At 37.0% G+C, this 19537-nt stretch overlaps 2 protein-coding genes across 5 annotated transcripts in view; one reads left to right on the plus strand and one right to left on the minus strand.

Moving 5' to 3' along the window:
- LRBA (LPS responsive beige-like anchor protein) overlaps positions 1 to 19537 on the plus strand; it is a 731946-nt gene that overhangs the window by 457765 nt on the left and 254644 nt on the right. The gene's annotated exons all lie outside the window — the stretch shown is intronic.
- Positions 3350 to 4429, minus strand: MAB21L2 (mab-21 like 2). Its single transcript, XM_044224896.1, has one exon. It carries the CDS (start codon positions 4427 to 4429, stop codon positions 3350 to 3352), a length of 1080 nt encoding a protein of 359 aa, XP_044080831.1.

A 19537-nucleotide genomic window follows, 5' to 3' on the forward strand; every position in this document is an offset into this window, starting at 1 on the left:
TCTTTTAAAAAGAGCAAAATAAGCAACCTGTAGAAGAGAAGTGGCTTAAAAAATGAAATTACTATTTTATGGTCAGATAGCTTGTGTGAACACACATATTTTGAGTTTATTGATAGGAAGTTCTTTGGTAATGTAATCATGTGAATTATTAAATTTTAGTGATTTTGAAGTATTTCAAAGCAGTCATTGATGAAAATGGTGTAATTTTATTTAAAACTTTACAAACAAATCATCTCTTGTCTTACGTGTGTTTCTAGCATTTTGTTTTGGAATTGCTGCCTTTATTAAGATAAGATTTGGTAGACCGTATGAAAGGAAGGCTACGTTGGAAGTGATTGTTTTGAGCTTGTTAATTCAGCCATTTCAATATAGAGAAAACTTTAATTGTGAAATTATATCAACTGGAAAAATTTCCTACTTTGTTGCATGGTTCTGCTATCTGAAATTGTATTTTAGTTTCTTTAGGAAATGAAGGTAACCAGAATTACTTAAACTCGCTAATTTGTGATACTTTGTATGTTTGAGAGGTTGAAATTTAATTCAGAATGTTCTATTATACTTTTGGACGTATGTGGCCTAGAATCTAAAATGTGATGTAATTTAAAGGTGTCTAACATAATTGTTCTCAAGATTAGGATCTCTGCCAATCTTTGCAGTAAGGCTCTTTAAAGTTATTTAGTCCTTTTGAGAGAACTTAAAACTTTTATTTCTCTCTGATTTTATTCTTTGCAATATCATTAAATTAATTTTTCCCCTATTGCTTGTGCAGTACAAAGCTCTTTTAGCTTAATTACAGCATTTGTCTTGTACCCCTGCATTCTGCCTAGTGTTATGGAAATCAAAGTTTTGCTAATTTATATTCTTAAAATTTTTCAATTATTGAAAGAAATTTTTATTTTGTATAGATGTTGGTGCTTTTAGGTATTTTGTAAATGAGGATGCTTGTGTTGTGGCAGTGTTTTTCTTTTTTTGTTGGTGATACCTGTGTTAAATAAGATAGGGGGAAAATTGCCGAATTTGGGGAATTTTTGTTCTTCTTGTCAGGACTTAAAAACTTCTTCCTGGGGTAGCTGGAGGGAGATAGTGTCTCATGCTGTAAATACTTGTGTGCATAAGGAAAAAAAGGTCATTTTAAGATGTCATTTTTATCTTTTAAACTAAAGATTGTACCCTTAAGTGACTTCTTTGTAAATATGAGCATCTACTACTTGCTTTGAAAATGTTCCTAAAAATCAGAACATTTTCCCTGGAGAATAGTTCACTTTTATTATTTAAAAAAAAAATCAGTATTTTTGTCTGCCTTTATTTAGTATTACAGTGAGTTTGTTTTGCATCTATAGGAAGTGAGATCAGAAAAAGATACAGTATTGGTTGAAAGAGTAGAGGTTATTTCGGAACTGATAAGATCAAAGTTTATATTTCTAAAACAAAATTATTTTTACTAGGAAATTTTTACCAGGGAATCTGAGAACTTAAGCCTCTTTTGTCAAGTGAACTTTAGGCATCAGAGCCCTTCCCTTCGTACTTTCCTTGTTTTTATCCATCTCTGCTGTCCTGCCATGATCCCTCCATATGCTCCCTCCCCCATGCAAACTTCTACCTTAGCTCTTTAAAATTCCTTTTTAGAACACTTTTGCATCCATCTCTCCTTCATGGATTTTTCAATAAATTAAAAACTGGACTAATTCAAAGAATAAATTTTAAATGTTAAAGGGTAATATCTGACATATTTCTGTACCTGTGCCCCATTATTAGCATATCTCATGGAGTATATTGAAGACAATATAAAGAAGACAATCCAAACCAGCTCCTTTAGGATGCTTTCAGTTTTACTCATTATTTTATTTTTAACTGTTATTTCCTTGTGTTAAAAAGAAACCTTTGTTAATTTACATGAAGTGTTAAAACAAGTACATTGGATTATTACCTTAGAAAAGCAGAAGGAGTAATGTACTTTTTCTGTATGTAAATTCTTGAAACAGTAATTTTTCTTTGGTCTTAAAAATGATATTAAAACCTCTTTTGTTTCAATTGCCTGTAAGCACCTTCTGAATAATTCTGGGAATTTGGCAAATAGTGGTCTTAATTATGGCATTTATAACTAAACCTTAAAAAGCTGAGGTAGTTTCTAAATCTGGATTGTTCATATCACCATTTGCTGGGGAAAAGGAACATTGTTGCAACCATTTTATTCTTTTTTGGTATGGTTGATTGAATTGTTAAGTTTTTATTACTTAAAGTTCCAAGAGGACAAATAATTGAAAGCAAAGTATTAACTGATCATGTTAACTATCAAGAAAAGATCCATGAATATTGCCTTTGTTTTTCAGACTCAGAGTTGATTTTTTAAAAGTATGATGTAAGAAAGCAAATCTCTTAATTTTTAATGTGAAATCATTTTTTTCTATTTTAAACATTAGGACCAAAATCTTTCCTTCCACACAAAAATCTGCTTTTTTCAAGTGTGAAGAAAGCTATTACTTTAAACCTCAAAATTTGCAGAACAAACATAGTTGGGTAAAATTAATATTTTCTCTTTTCCAAGGATTGGGGGTGGGGGGACTTGTATGGTTAAATCTACAAAAAGGGCTGTATTTGTAAATTTTGAAAATTAGAGTTCCAATGAAAGCTTCTCTTGCATTTAGTTCCTGAAGTTCACATCCTTACATTGTAAATTATCAATTATAATCTCACCTGCCTTCATTTAAGAACAGTCCACAGTCAATTACAATGTAAAGTAATATTTTTATTACTGTTTTCAACAAGACTGCTTAGGGTGAGGGTAGAGGTGCAAGAAAGGGAGGGGCACAATCTGACATTGGCACTGAGATACATTTAACATCACCAAAACTTTTTTTAAAAGAGAAATTTCACATATAATTAAATACTTTTTCTCACTTGGTGACAACATTCAGGCAACCCAGAACAAAATGAAATGAGAGGAAGAGGAAGAGGGAAAGAAAGAAGATGAGCTGGGGGAGAAAGGAGAAAGGGAGAGAAGGAAAAGAGGAGAAACTACTATACATTGATTTGAAAATGTACCTTGGGTTTCATTTTGTGGTGGCAAAGCCCGATTGCTTCTTTTGTGTGACCTTTTAAATTCACATTGTTTGGAAGAAAAAACGATCACTTTTGTGCAAGAATGTGATTTTGTTTGTTTGGTTGGCTGGTTTGCTCTCTTTTTGTTTGCTTGTTAATTAACGAAGGTCTTGTGCCTGCTTCCTGTTTCTTTCAGGTGGCTTATGTAAAAGTTTGTGTCCGGAGTTTCTGCTGTTTGTAGCTGAGTTCTGTGTGTTGTGTGTAAGAGAGCATTCCCATTTGTGTCGCTTTTCAAGCAGTCCCCAGCACCCTATAGTTTGTCCAGGCTTTTGGGATTGGTGAGAATTTCCCTGGCCAACCTCCAGGTCTGCTTGGCAGCGCTCTCCAGGGCCGAATGGGGCTTGCCCTGAAAAAGGTCGAGGTTGGGCAGAAAGTAGTGAGGGCAGCGGCGGCACTGCAGGCAGGAGATGAGCTGCAGCAGGATGCCGTTGAGCCGATCGCCTAGGCACGCCTCGTCCCAGTCCGTTTCCCGCGGGTGTTTCTCGCACTCATACAGCAGCAGCGTCTTCATGTGGTAGTTATTGAGCGGCTGGCCTGGCAGCTCCAGGTGGCGGTCCCGCAGCGTCTTCAGAACCGAGAGACACTTGTTTCGGCAGCCGCCCATCAGCAGGCGGTTCTCAGCCTCCCCGAACTGTAGCACCCAGGCATCGCTCTCCGCCGAGCTCTGCTTGCCCGTCAGTGAGTAGCACTCCTTCGACAGCAAGTTGAATCCTTCGGCCTTGACCTCCGCCACCCGATTGGGGCCGGGCCACGGGATATGGGGCATAGGCCACTGTGCCGCACTGCGAGGCCAGATACCGGTGCACTTGAACGCAGGGGTGATTTGCACCACATAGCGCTCCCTGATGCGCAACTTGACCTCGCTGGTGTCTGCGATCATCTTGACCACATCCCGATAGCTGCACTTGTCCACCGCCTGAGCCACCAGGGTCTGGAAACGTGAGCGGATCTTGCGCGCTGAGAGGTAGCCGGACGCCGTGATGAACTCGACCCAGAGAGACATGCTCCGCTTGCGTCCATCACTCAGTTTGAGCACCGCGCAGCCGGGCAGGGAGCCGTCGTCCACGAAGTTGAAGACGCCCATCTGGTTTAGGTAGAGCACCACCTCGAATTCCGTGGGCGAGATGACCTCCAGCCCCTCGTAGCGGGCATCGATCTCGCTCAGGGAGCTGATGAAGCGAGGCTCCTGTACCTCCACTTCTTTTAGCACGTCCGAGACCACCTTACAGACCTCTCGGATGGTCTTGGCGATGGCCGCCTTGCGCGCTTGGCAGCGCTCAGTGTAGTATTTATTGAGCTGGTAAACCAGCTTGGCCTGAGCGGCGATCATGTTGGGGCACAGGTCCGGGCTATACACCGGCGTCTCGCAATACGTTGAGGGATCCAAGGCTCACGCAGTGGTGGTGGCCCTGCGGCTGGCAAAAGAGGCGTCGCGCTCCCCCTAAGCCCCACTTTCCCTCTTAGTTTCCACCTGGACTGACCGGCTGACAAAACAGCCGGCTAGCTCGCTCTTTCCCCTCTTTAGGAACCTTTTTTCTTCTCCAGAAATAAGTAAAAAAGGTAATCTTTGACGAGGAAAAGTACCCGCTGGGACTTTTTTGCTTGATGTGTAAAATAAAGATGTGCTTGTAAGAGAGATGAAGAGGGGGTGGGGGAAGAGAGAGGTGAGAGAAAAATTCAGGTTACCAAGAGGTGAGGCTTAGATGCCTGCAGCTGAGATTGCCCAGAAATCTGGAAATAAGATCTTTTAAGTGCCAAAGTAAATTTAAAAATAAAAGCGAAACATTCAGTGTTTCATTCTTAAACTTCTCTCCCACGCTGATAGGACTTCTTCACTCAGCATAGGTAAGTGCCTTTTTCCTCACCCTCCCCCAAATGGAAGGTGAAAGACTAATTAAGGTCCAGAGAGCAGTGAAGTGCAGCTCAGTCCGAGGCACACTTGGAGGTTTGCAGACGCCCCGCACTTTCAGCGTGATGGTCTGGTGTCTTCTCAGGGGGTCCTGTTGTAGCGGTTTTCCTCTTTCCTACTGGAGGCGTTGTTTGGACTGGGTTTGTTTGTTTGCAGTGGCTTCTTCTTGTCTTTCTCTAGGTGCAAACCGCTGAAAGTTGTTTGGTATTCATTTCTGCTTCGTAATTTATAATTTTGGCCCTCACAGAATCTATTTTAGTGTGACGAAGTCCTTGCTTGCGTTGCATCTGGGGTTTAGTTATAAGGATTCAGGGTTTTTTCTTCTCCTCCCCCTTTAGGTTGCTTGTGCAGATTCCACTTTCTGAGTCCTCTCTCCCTCCTCCCCTCCGACGTCTCTCTCCTTTTCCCTCTCCCTCCCTCTTTTTCTCTCTTCCTCCCCCTCCTTTCTCTCTCTCTCTCTCTCTCTCTCTCTCTCTCTCTCTTCTTCTCTTTTCTCTCTCTCTCTCTCTCTCTCTTTCTCTCCCCCTCTCCCTCTCCCTCTGTCTCTCTTGCTGTTTCCTGGAGTTATTTAGTTTATGAATGGTCCAGGGCCATCATGAGGGGGGTGGAGCTTCAGTTCCTACAATCGCTATCCGAGCTGTCAGTGCTTTAGCCAATCCGAGAGAGAAGACAGGCATGCTTGGCAGACAGTAGCCGCGACCGCTGCACTTGATAAAGAAAGGGGGTAAAGAGAGAAGTAAGAAAATAGGAGGAGATAGTAGAAGTCAAATGCTCACACACATTTTACAGCCCCCTTCTTCTTTATCCTCTCCTCTTATCTGTTGCAAGGAAGAAAAAGAGTCTATATAGAAGGGACTTCCTGGAGATGGCTGGAATAACGCGAGAGAGTAGCAGTGGTTGAGAAAGGTTCACTTTTTTTTTTTTTTTTTCCTACCAACATTGTGCAGAAGGTGCAAACTCTGACAAAATTACTTTTGCTTGAAGGCAAATAGAATGAAGACGGGCAATCTTGGAAAGAACCTACATTTTTCTAGATTTTCTCCTCTGGCAAACTCTCCCTCCCTTCTCTTCCCCTTCTCTCCCATTGCTGCCAAGAACCAGAGCAATTGCTGTATGTGTGCACCAGTCAGGGTGTGTGTGTGGAATGGATATGGGGTGAAGGTTTATGACCATAAATCTCTTTTCAGTAATCTCCATATCCTGTTGAAAAATGGGGCAGGGTAAAAATAGTGCAGGCACCTTGTTTGATAATTACTTCTTAATTAAGATTCAGATTTTTTATGATATTACTTTTGTTTAAAAGACTAGTTATTAGAGATAAAATATGTTTAAGTCTTGAGAAAGAGTGCAAATTTGTATGTGGTAGAATATTGTTGGATGTACTTTTAAATTAACTAAGCCACTAAAATTGTTTTAAACAATAAAAATGAAAAGAAATTGTAAAAGTGAACCTGAGTTAAAGTTTTCATAAAACGTTAGATATTATAAACCTAATTTTGAGTATACTCTGAGGTAGTACAGAGTTTCACTTGTAAAATGATTTTATTTTCATAATTGACTGTTGCTTTTAAAAGACTTCACTGCTGCAAAAATCTATAACTATCCTGTTATTGATTACACAGATGGCTTCACTCCTCCCTTGGCATTTCACTGAAACTCATGCATGTGCTTTTAGTAAATGTATTATACTTTCAAGCTGTACCCCTTGTAGCCTTTCCCTACTTTTGGATGAAAGAAACTGTAACAGTGTTTTTGATTTGCTTAGTATGGAAAGTTTATGTTTGAACCTCAGGTGTCTTGATGCTGAGTCTTTTTAAGACAAATCAAGTAGATGGAATTATTTTTGGTTAGATTTTCGATGTTCTCTGATAATGACATAAGAAATAAAAATCTATGAAGCCATTTGGGCAAACACTTCCTTTTGCAAAACCGGTGTGCCTGCGGCTTTGGCAAAAGCTCTTGGGAGGGCTTGAGGTGCCCTCCTAAAAGCTGGACCAGGTAAATCTGAATTCAGTTGCATAAGGAAAGTTTATTTCTCTCCATGTACTTGATGTCAGATACTTGGACTTCTTGGTTCTTTCTTAGGTCTCTGGAGCAGACCACTGGTGCCTTGCCCCCCTCACTCTCTTTGCCACAGCCCCTTTCTAAAGAACTGGTTGGCTTTTAAAAAAAATCAAGTCGGATTTTGTGAAGAATACGTCTTTGGTAGCCAGGAGTGGGGAAGTACAGTCGGAAGTAAGCAAACACCATACTGGGGTGCAGAGCTTTAGTCAACTTCTCCCGCAGTGGCGGTGACTTGGGGAGGCGTTTGGCTCCCGCCTTGCTGGGGGCGCAGCTTTCATCTCGGGAGTGCTTGGCAGCGGAAGGATAGAGTGGAGCCGTGGCGTCTTCGGCGTTCGCGCGAGTGCGAAGCCCAGACTCTGTAGGTACTCTGGCTAATGCTTTGGAGGTCCCACTGGCGTTCTGGGAGATATTACCGGGCAGGAGGGACACTTTGCTGCAGAGTTGTGCGGCCAGCCCTGAGAGGATCTACTGCAGCTTCTCCCGGGGGCAGTTCCTGGGCGGAGACTTGTGCTGGGGTCGGAGGGTGCGGAGCTTTCCCTCCCAGACCCTGGAGGTGGCCATTTCTTACTCATTTCGGGTACCGGAACAGGGAAGGCCTTGCGCGTGGACCGGCCTGGCCCGCGACGTTCCTGGGAGTGTTTGCAAAAAGTCCCGGGGGTGACGGCAGTTGTCCATTTTCCCAGCTCCAGTGGGGCGTCGCCACCCCCACCCCCGGGTCCCTGGGTAGGCGCCGGCCCAGGCCACGCGGATCTTCGCGCCACCACTCCCTGATACCCCACTCCTCTTTTTCCGGCTCTGTCGGGCTCGACCAAGTTTCGTGGCACCCCTGTCTCTGGGTTTCTCCACTTTTACATACAGAGGCTGAGGGATGATAAAACGTTACAAATGTTTTGATTTAAAAACAATTCATTACCAATTTACCCTGTCTAAGGTAGATGCTGTAGTAAATAATAAATCAGTTAAACAAAGGCGACTTTAATTTATTGCCGTGGTACTAATTAGAAACATCATTCGAGCAATAAACTTAAACACTTCCAGCAAATAATGCCCGCTCTTGCTCGTTCCCTTCCTCCCCCCTCCCCCACCCCAACTCACTCTGGCTGCCTCTGCTCTAAGAGCTGCTTCAGCTGTGTGTTTGCGGATCCGCTCTTCCTCTGGTTGAATAATTGAAGGGGGAAACGGTATCCGTGGAGGCTGTAATTGAAGAGCCCCTGTCACCTCTGCTTTTATGTATGTTAGTATAGAAGTCCATCAGCAGCTCCTTGATGGTGTATTAAAACGAAGTGGCAGCCCCTTCTGCAGGAGATACCGTATTCTATTAAAGGAGACCAAGTGAGAGAAAGAAACTCTAGAGGCTAAAAGCCACTTCAGGTCTTCAGACCGATTGATCTGTATTCTCTTGTTATAATCCGTCTCATCATACTTGAGTTAATGAGGCAAAAGAGGGGGAGAGAAATCTGATGGTCCTTGACAAATTCATTAGGGAGGCTGCAGGACATTTTATTTGACTGTTAAACATCTTGTTTGTTTGGTTTAGGCAGTGCCAACATCAGCATGCTTCTGCCCAGACCTGCGATGTTAGGCTAGCTTACAGACATTCCTAAAAAGAGAGGGAGGATATTCAGGGTGTGATTTGAATTTTTTGTTTGGGATTTTGTGTAGTCCATAACCTTCAGACTTCTCTAGTCTTTACCTTCACATTACTTGAGAAACATTTTATGAAAATGTGCACGATAATACTAAGGAGGGGTTGTTTTTAGTTAGTGTAAGCTAAAATGTATGTGTTGAAACTTTAGCCTTAAAATTTCCGGTTTCCTTAAAATAAAATCGAGTAAAGTTATAGAAATTAATGGGCTAGTTTTTGAAAAAAGTGAATATTTAAGCTCCAAAAGAATAGCCAGATTATACTTTACATCCTCTTTTTAATTGATCATGAGCAAATAAACTTTCAATTATTAATTGAATTTCCTCTTGCAATGAAATGCTTATGAGTACAAAAACTTGGAAATAAGATTTAACTATTTATACAAATAAGATCTTGAACATAATGGTCTATTTTAATCTGAGGGCCTTTTTATATTTGAAATTAGAAGCAAAACTGGGTACTATTAGGTGCTAAAATGAGGTGATGTATTGGCAGAAGACTTACATTAAAGATATTTATAACAAGAATAACGGGCAATTAATAGGATGCTAATTTTATAGTATGTTACTCTAAGTTAATAATACGATATTTGATTTTCTCGGAGTTTTTCCTTGAAAAGAAATGAACAGTCCAGTTGTGATACTTTCTTGCATAGAAAATTCAGTCATATTTTCCTACAGCAATTGACTTAAACAGCTTCAGCTTAAGTTCTTTGAGGAAAGAACCCTGTCTTCCATTTATAGGGAAACAGTATGAGAGAAAAAAGAGAACTAATGCTCTTTGCCTGTCATTTTAAAACATTCCTGCACTGCTGATGAAGCTTGAACTGCTTGAGGGAATGTATGGATTTGAAAAGAAATGATTCAGTAGTTCATGTTGTGTTTCTCAGGAGCAAAACCAAGATAATGGCTGAAGTCAGAGCTTCTGTACATCTGACAGACATAATCCTGTTTACATTTCCAGAGAATACAGAATCCTTAAACTGTTTTATTTTTTGCTGATCTTTACTTAGAAATATATTTACTAAGTTAAACTTCAGTGCATTTTTTTACTTTATCATATCACTGAGACTTAAAAGATACTCATGATTTTATTCTTTATAGACATGGCATACGGTATTGTAACAATCCTTACTAAAGAGTATACAGATTTTAGATTATATAATTTTGTTTTCCAGGAAAACATTTTAGAAGTATGCAAAACATAATCAGGTTATTGACTTAAAAAAAAAAAACAAAAAAACCCCCGACTTGGAAGGATTTACACTTTTTGGAAAACAAAGGATCTCATGTTTACATGTGTATACTCTCTTCCTCTAAAATCTAATTTTGAAGCATCTGTGCAGTTGCTAAATTTTGGGGTTCTTACGTACTTAATCTTTCAACATATTTATAAAAATGCTTGATTTTTTTAAAGAAAAAATAATTTGGGGTCAAAATATAATTTTTGGTCAAAATATAAATGGGGAAATGAACAACTACTAAACTCCCTTAATTTAAAAAATACTCTAATAAAAACAGAAAGAAAAGTGAATAATCCAAACACAAGTTGTGTATTAGTTGATGAAATTTTATTGAAGTAATTATTTTAAAAAAGCTTTTAAAAACAATTATCAGGGTTGTAGTATCTCCATTGTATTAAAAGTCAAAGTAAAATCACATTCTCTTTTGCTCTCTGTGAAATTATCTGATTTCCAAAACTGAGGTATCATAGACATTGTTTCTAAACTATCAATAATTACTATTGTGGAATCAGTCTGGAGAGTAATCAGTAATTGAATGTTTTCTTTGAACAGTTCTCTGTAGTACCTGTTTTAAATGGTCCGTCACACTGGTGAACCAAGTTGTTTTTGTTTTTTCCTCTTACAAAATAGCTTTAAAAAAAAACAACAAGAAAAAAAACAAAAAAACAAACCCTTGTAATCTCTTTGATTGGTAACCCAAGGGTATTGTTCTCATTTGTACAGTTTGAACTTAAGATAATGTTCTGTCAGGTAAAGGCAGTAGCTTTAATTTTGCATAGTAAGCCTATTGAACTGTATTAAGAAAATCTTTTACATGCTTTTGAGCATTGTGTTGTGGGCCTTTTGAATTTGGTTTGGAAACCTCGGGTAATATATGATTAGTGGTGTTGTTTATACTTTTACATCTTTTACAAGTCTAATTCTTACTTCATAGCTTGAGAAAATCGAAGAGTACAGTATATGTTCTTGTTTTCCCCCAAGCTGAATAACATACCTTATTAAGCTATTCATAATTTGATCTTACCAAGATGTATAATGATAGAGCAAAGAAATTGTACTCAGGAAAATGGAAGTAAGCAGCTTTTAGCCTAACTGAAAAGTACATACTGTTGTATTACTGAGCTAGGATATGAAATTTTAAGAAAATCCAAGTTAATTTAGCAGGCATCTCTCAGAAGGTGTTTCATTGAACTTATTGTATTTTCACGTATGTTGGGATATATCATTTGATCTTACCAATAAATCATTTAGCTTTTTCTCATTTTAAATGTATACGTTTTAGAGTTGTAATTACATTTTTATTTCCATAGATATTTAAACAAGTTCTGAAAGTTAGGACAAATAAGATCCTGTCCTCCTTTCTTCCTTCCTTTTTAACAGTTTGAACTTGCTAATATACTATGAGGTAGATATTAAATTTCACCTGTCAAATAATTTTGGCTTTCATAACTCGCTATAATCTTCAACAAATGAGAGGGTACTTTCAGTAGAACCAGGTCTTAACTATTTAAGAATGATTATATAATTTGTGGATTATTTTTTGTGTCTAGGTGTTTTTTTAATATCAATTCCAGAAGATAGGAAAATCAGGATTAGTCAATATTGAAATTGATGCTAAATAAATAAAAACTTTTGATTTCCATTTTATTCAAGACATTAAATTTTATGGTTTAAAGAAGGTGTGATATCCTTTGTTTAATAACTTAATACTATACACTCACATGTAGAATATATTTTTTGGGATCTTAGAGCCATCGCCATTCCCATTTCTGTTTTCCTTTGTGATCAGTGCCAGACATTTCTGTAACAGATGATTGAGATTAGGGATGTAGATTATGCTAGTTCTGCTCTGTACTTAGTTCAAAATATAAGACTTGGCATTGTGTTCTATATTTCTTTCAGGTCATGTGAGACATTTTGTGGACCTATGTTTAAAATCATCAGTTAAGCATATCATATGGATAGTTTGGTATTATACTTCAGGAAAACTAGTCTTTTTGAACATTTTAGTTTATTTTAAAATATATTGGTTCTATCACACTCCATCTTCATTATTACTAGTAAAGGTCATTTGGCATCATTCTTTTACTACCATCACAGGAAATTTTTAATAGAATTTGTATTATTTTTAATGGAAATGTTAAAACTCTAGCCTGTTTCTTCCTTCAAATATTGTGAATTAGAGTAAAAGTGATGTGCTGAGAGGTCTTTCTGATTCCTTATAGTAGTTAAACAACAACAACAAAAATTCTTCATTGGCTCCAATCTATGTATAGAAGACATCTGTATAGTATAAATGAAATAATATTTGATGATCTAAGGAATGGAAACTTTTCCTTTAACCATGTGAAATCAAGCTAGGATATAAAACAGCTGTCTTGGCCTATGTATATCAAGGTTCTGCCAGCCTGTTTCTTTTCTGAATTTTCCCTTTCTATCTTCCCTTATTATCTTTGGATCCTAAAGAGTCATTCTTTTATTTTCTGACTGGTTTTGTCTGAAGACAAAACCTGGGTTGGTAGGTTTAAGTCAGCCTGGGTAGAGTGAAAAATCTTTGATCTATGGCTATGACTGTTTCCAAATGATTTGCTTGCTGGGACCAGACACTATCCATGCCCTTTCACTTTGCTATCAGATAGGTACACACAAAGGACCTGAAAGGCTACCAGATGCATAGTTAATCATCAAATTAGGTAAGTATGGGGTTCCAACCATACTTAATTAGATCTTCTATTTCTAATAGTTACTGGTTCTATGGTACCTTGTTGGTTAAATGTTCTACAAATCTAATCCGTTCTGGAAATTAGGCAAAACTTTCTATAAACTATAGCATCAGTTAAAAATGAATGATATAAAGCTGTGTATTTTTAAAAATATATAAGGTCATTGCTGTCATGTAGCTTACCTAGGTAGATAAGACAGAGGCAGTTTGATAGCATCTAAAGAGCATTAGTTTAGGAGAAAAAAAAAGCCCTGATTTTTTGTCCTGGGTTGACTACAGACTATCTGAGTGACCTTGATCGAGTCATTATCTCTACTCACTGTTTTCTCAGTTCTTAATTCAGAGGTGGATTTGAACTTTTTTCTACCTCTTCAAGATAAAATAATCTGTAACGTCATACCATAGCATGATTTAAGTTGTTCTTTATGTCTTTATTAGTTGATTTCAAATCAGAAATCTTTCTGCAGGAATTTAGACTTAAAGTGCTGCTCTAATATAGGTATATGAAAGTTTTTAATATGAAAAAAATTACAGAAAGGAATAAGCTTACAAATGGTTATATTCCATCCATATTTTAGTCTTAAGGAAAAAAATGACAAATTATAGGTCGGAGATGGTTGTGAGGGACAACCAAATAACAACTTGGAATAAATTCTAAGAATATACTAATTATTGCTTGATAGGAGTTGGATCATAAAAACATGAAAAAGACACAGCTATGTGTATTGTATGTATAGAAAAATAGTATGTGTTTGAAGGTGTACATAAAATTAGCTGGTATGTTTTTGTCTTAAAATATTGAATGGACTTTCAGTGTTTCTGATATTTTTATAAAGATTAGATACTCTATAAAAGTTCTTGAAGCTAGAGAAAGTTCAAGTTCACAATTAACTCCAAAAATAAAAAAACTACAAAAAAAAAAAAAAAGGAATGGTCATTCTTCTCCTTAGGGAAACTCTATTGCTATAAGGAACTATAATACTGCCATATTCTTGTTGTGTTAAAAGATAGATCCAAGCAGGGAAATGGTTTTCAAAACATGAGTCACAATAGTAAGTAAAGTTTTATACTACTTTCTCATGCTTTTCACTTGTTTTCATCAGAAGATCTGACAAGCATAAAAGTGTTAACATCTTTTATTTTACAGATGTTCTTAGTTTTCTTTCAAACTCTAAAAGATGCTGTATCAGAGAAGCCTGGTGGGAAGTAATTTCAACACCTCCCTTCACTGGTGTGATAACTTACTATTTTCTGAGCTTGTGGATATTTTTGGTGGGAGGACTGTGAGGCAGGGAAGAGACAATATATTGAGATCTAATTATTCCCATTTCGAGATACAGGTCAATCTGTTTGCTTTGTTATGAATTCTCTCTAAAATATCTTTTCAGTTGGCATAGTTGAATTATATTTACTTCTAAGTTGTATTCACTGGAAGTCCCTCATTAATGCAGGAGCAGTGCAGGTGACCACTGAAAGAGTTGTTGATGGACACTCCGTGGGTTTGCAAAGTGCAAACCTAAAAGACTAAGCATTGAGAAATGCATTGCTATTTGTGAATTTATGTTTTATCTCACTTCACTTGAAAATTTATGAGTGGTGTGGCTTAAGGGTGCTGGAGTTGTGTGTTCCAGGGCTTGCCCCTACTGATAACACCCTTGTTGGCGTGAAAGTGCAATGCAAATTATGACAGTTACAACCTTCTGTTTTGTTTAACCTGTCAGTAGATTTCCTGGCTCAGTGCTGAGGGCAATGGTGTGTTCAGCTAGTCCATATTCACCTAAACTTAAAAGGTCAGGTTTCTACAGGCAAGCCTAGTCAAAGCCTAATTGATGAGGAGGGCAGGGAGACAGAATTTACTGTTCTGTTGGCTAGTTTCATATCGTTAGGTTGTCCTGAAAGCATCAGGCAGTCACAGCCCCTTTCATGTAAGTGCTGACCCTAGACAGGAGCTGACAATCAAAGGAGGCAGCCACAGGAACCAGTGCAAGTAGGCTATTGATTTTTCAGTTAGGTCTAAGTAGTTTGTAGTATGGGTAATGGGTGACAGAGGCAGGTATGTCATTATCAATGAGCTCCAGAACAGTAGCGACAACCCTCTCTCATATTTCCTTCAGCACTGACAGTATGCATCCAGAGGCGGTCAATAAATCGCCCAACCTTTAACTGACAAGTGACTTGGAGGTTTAGGTTGAGGGGTGGAAGTTATAGAGCTGAACTTCTCTACTTGAGCATGTACTGCATCTAGCAAGAGTCAGTCATTATACTTTTAAGTCTTTGAAGTTTTGATTTGGATAAGTCTTTGCAACTCTGAAGATCAGAGTTTACTTTTAAGCTTTTAAGAAATTAAACAATGTATTTATGTAGTTAAAAAAATAAATGAGCCAGTCATTTGTAAAGAGAATTATGCAAGGATAGGTAAGTTATGTTATTATGGTATAGTCTTGCTTTCATTTTAGACTACGTCCCAAGTGAATCGTGGTATCTTTGTTATGAAAGTTCAGCGGTTGCAAATTGACTCTCAAAATCCATTTTAATTCCTAATCTCTACTTAAATGTTTTAACTGTAGTTTTAAATAGAAAAAAAAATTGTACCATTTATAAATGTGATATATTAGTTTTAAAGCATTTGGTATTTGACCTTCAAATTTGTTTTATATTACTTTTCACAATAAAATAGTCAGACACAGAACATTTAATGATTAAAGTTTGATGAATTAGGTTGCTTCTGAATTTAAAAAGAAATGAGGTTGATTTTTTGTTTTAAAGGCATTTCATAAGGATATTTACGTTTAAAGATACAGTTTAAGCTCTTGTGAACACAAAAGTGTAACAGGTTTTGACTAAAAATACACATGTTCTAAAAGGATATAAAATAATTTAGAGATATTTTAAAATTAAGTCAATCTCTATTTTGTTACAAAATGTAAGTAATATAAAGAGAAGACAATATTTATAAGTAGAAGTGGGAGTTTTGGTTGTACCAGGATCCTTGCAAACTATCATATGCTTACATTTTTTGAAAACTTTAAACAAATTGAAATAAAACAGGAAAGTAAATGTTTTTTAAAACTTCCTTAAATAACTTATCGCTATGATATCTTGTTTAACACTGTGATATTGTACAGAACCAGAGTTTAAGTCCGTAGTATCATCTAGCTGCAGAGTACCCTGCGTGACCACATGAATCATTTTCATTCGTCCAATGCCACTGAAAATTCCTTTTTTCTTTTCCTTTAATGCACACTGAGGGTATGGATGCTTAAATATTTTCTTAAGTTTGAAGTGACATGTTGATACCCCATCTTCTTTTTTTCAGATATAGAGGATACAAATTTGAAATGCAGTGAAATATGGCTACTATTAAAATATTGTAGTCTTAGTTTTAAAGAAGGTTTGGGATTATGTAATTAATTGTTAGAAAAATTTTATTCAGATCTCTTGAATTATTCACCTTTTGAAGCTTAAGAGTTTCTTAAATCTAGATTCCTTTCAGAATCATTGTTTTTCCCTATTTATTAATCATTCACTTAATCTTTGTTTTTCTGTTGGATTAGATAAAAGATGTGGCTGAGAATCTTGTAATCTTTATATTGGTAGCCTATGTTAAAGGTGAAACTTCTTTTGCTATATTTGCAATCTTCCCTGAATACAGTGTTGTGGTTTTTGTTTTTTTTTTTTTTGGAATTAAAAAAAATAAGCCGAAGAAAGGGGGACAAATTAAATTTTCATGAAAGAAAATCCTAATCAGCAGTGACAGTCTAAGAGAAAGATGATTGCCACTTGGTCATTGTGGAGAGGCACTTAGATTTGGTGTCAGTGCTTCTGTTAATGATGACTAATGTCTTTCTTGGAGCAAGTGCATGCTCCAACATACTGCTACAGCCTAGCCTAAAGAGAGGGCTCAGCAATAGGGACCACTCAGCAAAAGCATTAGGTATTCTAAAACAAAGGCTTTTTAATGCAATCAGTTTGGCAGTCTCTGTTGTTAGAAATAATGCAAACATAATTCTAAAGCATTTGCCAACACATTTTAAATTATTTCATGTCCAGTAACGAGAGATATCATTTTAGAATTAAGATGTAAAGAAAGCAAGCAGTGTTAATAAGATGTGATCTCTGTTTTGCTACTTAAGGAATGGGCCCATACACTTCCACGGCACAGAATCATTTGTGTTAAGAAAGTTTTAAAGAGACAAACTAGCAGCATTTTTTTCCACGCTGCATTGCTGTATTCTGAATAAATACTTTATAGTTACAAAAAGAAAATGAATGACTCGAAAGATCTTTTTAGATCTTTTAGTATTAAATATATTGCATACAAAAAGATGACATGTGTTATTTCTTCAGCTTTTCCCCAAAGTGTAAGACCTTTCAGAAGGGCATTTGCAATGCTTGTCATATTTTTTCATATACATCTTATTGGCCTGACATGTCTTGAAAACCATGAGAACACAGATGTCATTGCATTCAGACAACACTAATTACTCTGGGATTTTTGCAGCCTCAGTGCCTGCATGTAACTGTCGATTATGATTGTTCATGCGGCCTACAGTGGGGACACTTTGCACATGAAAATACTGAGGCACAAAAACAGTGAGACAGGCCATTTAGTCCCCTATTGTTTTCAGTAGAACTTAGGAGAAAAAAAAAATTCCTGACACATCAATTTCATTCAGTTTTTGCATTTGAACCATGTTTTGGCAACATTTTCCTTTCTGAAGTAAGTGTGTTATGCTTTAGTGTTCAGTGAAATCTATTATCCATCTGTTCTTTAACCTTCTTGTACAGTCTCCTACATTACTTTGTCTTCAAGCTTCATGGGAAATTTCTTTATGTAGCTTATACTTTGAGAGAAACACTAATTGTGGTATGAGTCTTTTGAAAGTGGCAGTACAAAACAATAAATATGTATGATGTGTTCTGGTGTGCAATTTAATGTTTAATGAGAAGCTGCTGCAAATATGGTTAGTCTCAATTTAGATAAGTGCAATCATCTTGTGCTTTTAACACAGGTCAGTTCTTCCCTTTGTTTAATTTTCTCTGTAACATTCTGGGTTTCAGTTGATGATTCATGGTGTTTAGGTGGTTTTGAAATATCAGAGGTCAAATGGTGGTCAGATCTGAGCCCTTGCTATTAAATGTGAAGACCAAATACATGTTTTGATAAAAAGTATAATCTGTGTTAATCACCGATTGAAAATAAAAAACTCCAATAATGTAACTTCATATGCTGATGAAGCAGAAATTGAAGCAGCTTGATCAAAGATGTATGATGAGATAAAACTGCAGTCTCTGCTGTACAGTTATAGTAATTATGACTAATGAACCATCCAGTCTGGATGAAATGGCATGCCCACAGGGACTGTGTCCAATCAGTTGTGACTTATGCAAGCTGAAAAAACCATTGATGGGGTTCCAAATTCTATATCACAAGAAGTACACTCTTTATTATCAATATAACTTTTGTTAGAGTAATGTAAAGTGATTGGAAGTTATCTAAATTTTCTTAAATACAGAATATGATTCTTTTTCTAAATATAAAGTATCTTTTTCTCTTTCCATATATTTAAAACTAAACATATTTTTGTGATCTCTGTTTTACCTCTTTCTTAAGCACAATTTATATCACTAACACAGTTCTCTGACTTTCTTCTTGTCCTGCTGTTGTGCTGCTTTTGAACATTTCCTCTTTTTTGTAGAGCTATTGATTACTTTTGTCAGGGTAAATTGTTCATTAGCCAGGTATAGGTGAGATGCCTTTATAATAATATAGGACGTTTGAGGCATTTACTGTGTGCCTGCACTGTTCTAAGTGCTTTACCTATATTAACTCATAAGTCCTCATAACAGCCCTTTGGGATAGGTGTTATATATTATCACCATTTTACAGAAGAAGAAACTGAGATGTGGAAGGTTGAATAACTTGTCCAAGGTTACATACTCTTATAAATTTGGAATATCTTTTAGAGGCTAGTTATATTCTTCTGGCCCAAATCTATTTCTGAATTATCCTTGCTTTCCTTTTTTCCGAGTAGAATTAGTTTTTTGTTATTACTGTTTTATGGCATCTGACAAAACTGCTAAGGTATTTTAAAACTGAGAGGTTGGGGGTGTCTGGGTGGCTCAGTCAGTTAAAGCATCCTTTGGCTCAGGTCATGATCCCAGGGCCCTGGGATCCAGCTCCCTGCTCAGTGGAGAGCCTGCTTTTCTCTCTCCCACTCCTCTGCAAGAAGTCTGCTTTTCCCTCTCTCTCTGCCTGTCATTCCCCCTGCTTGTGATCTTTCTCACTATCAAATAAATACATAAAATCTTAAAATAAATAAATAAATAAACTGAGATCTCGTGTGCAGTTCTAGAATGGTTTTTAGGTCCCTAAACACTATAATTCATGTTCCTGAACTCCTTCACTTGGTATATTTTAAGTGTCAGGACCTTTCAGGATAGAGTTTAAGAGTGCATGGTTTTGATAGGAATACATATCTAAAATGTTCTAAATATGTTCATTTGATGCACTCTTGAAACTGTAAAATCTTTTAAAGTTGTATTGAGAAAACAGGCTCCTCACTTAAAAGAAAAAGTAGTACTGGTAAAATAGGCTTAGTTAGTTTTCTTCTGAGAGTATCTATACTGAAGTTTTTCTCATCAAACCTGGTGTAGTCCTTGTTTTAATGATTTCTTATTTCCAGCACCTTTCACACTTCCTGTTAGGTAGTAGGTGTATGATAAATATCTGTGGAAAGAAGAGAACAAAGAAAGGAAGGGGAACTTTACAGGGATTCAGTAATTCAGGGATTCCATCAAGCACATGCTTTTATTCTAGTTCCTTTGACAGGTTTTTACTTAGAGGAACAGAAT

The sequence above is a fragment of the Neovison vison genome, chromosome 11, assembly GCF_020171115.1.
Source record: "Neovison vison isolate M4711 chromosome 11, ASM_NN_V1, whole genome shotgun sequence".
In the NCBI taxonomy this organism is placed as follows: Eukaryota; Metazoa; Chordata; class Mammalia; order Carnivora; family Mustelidae; genus Neogale; species Neogale vison.

Bases quoted from the DNA above. Each gene is read 5' to 3' on its own strand.
- MAB21L2 (XM_044224896.1), bottom strand. From the start codon at position 4,429: ATGATCGCCGCTCAGGCCAAGCTGGTTTACCAGCTCAATAAATACTAC.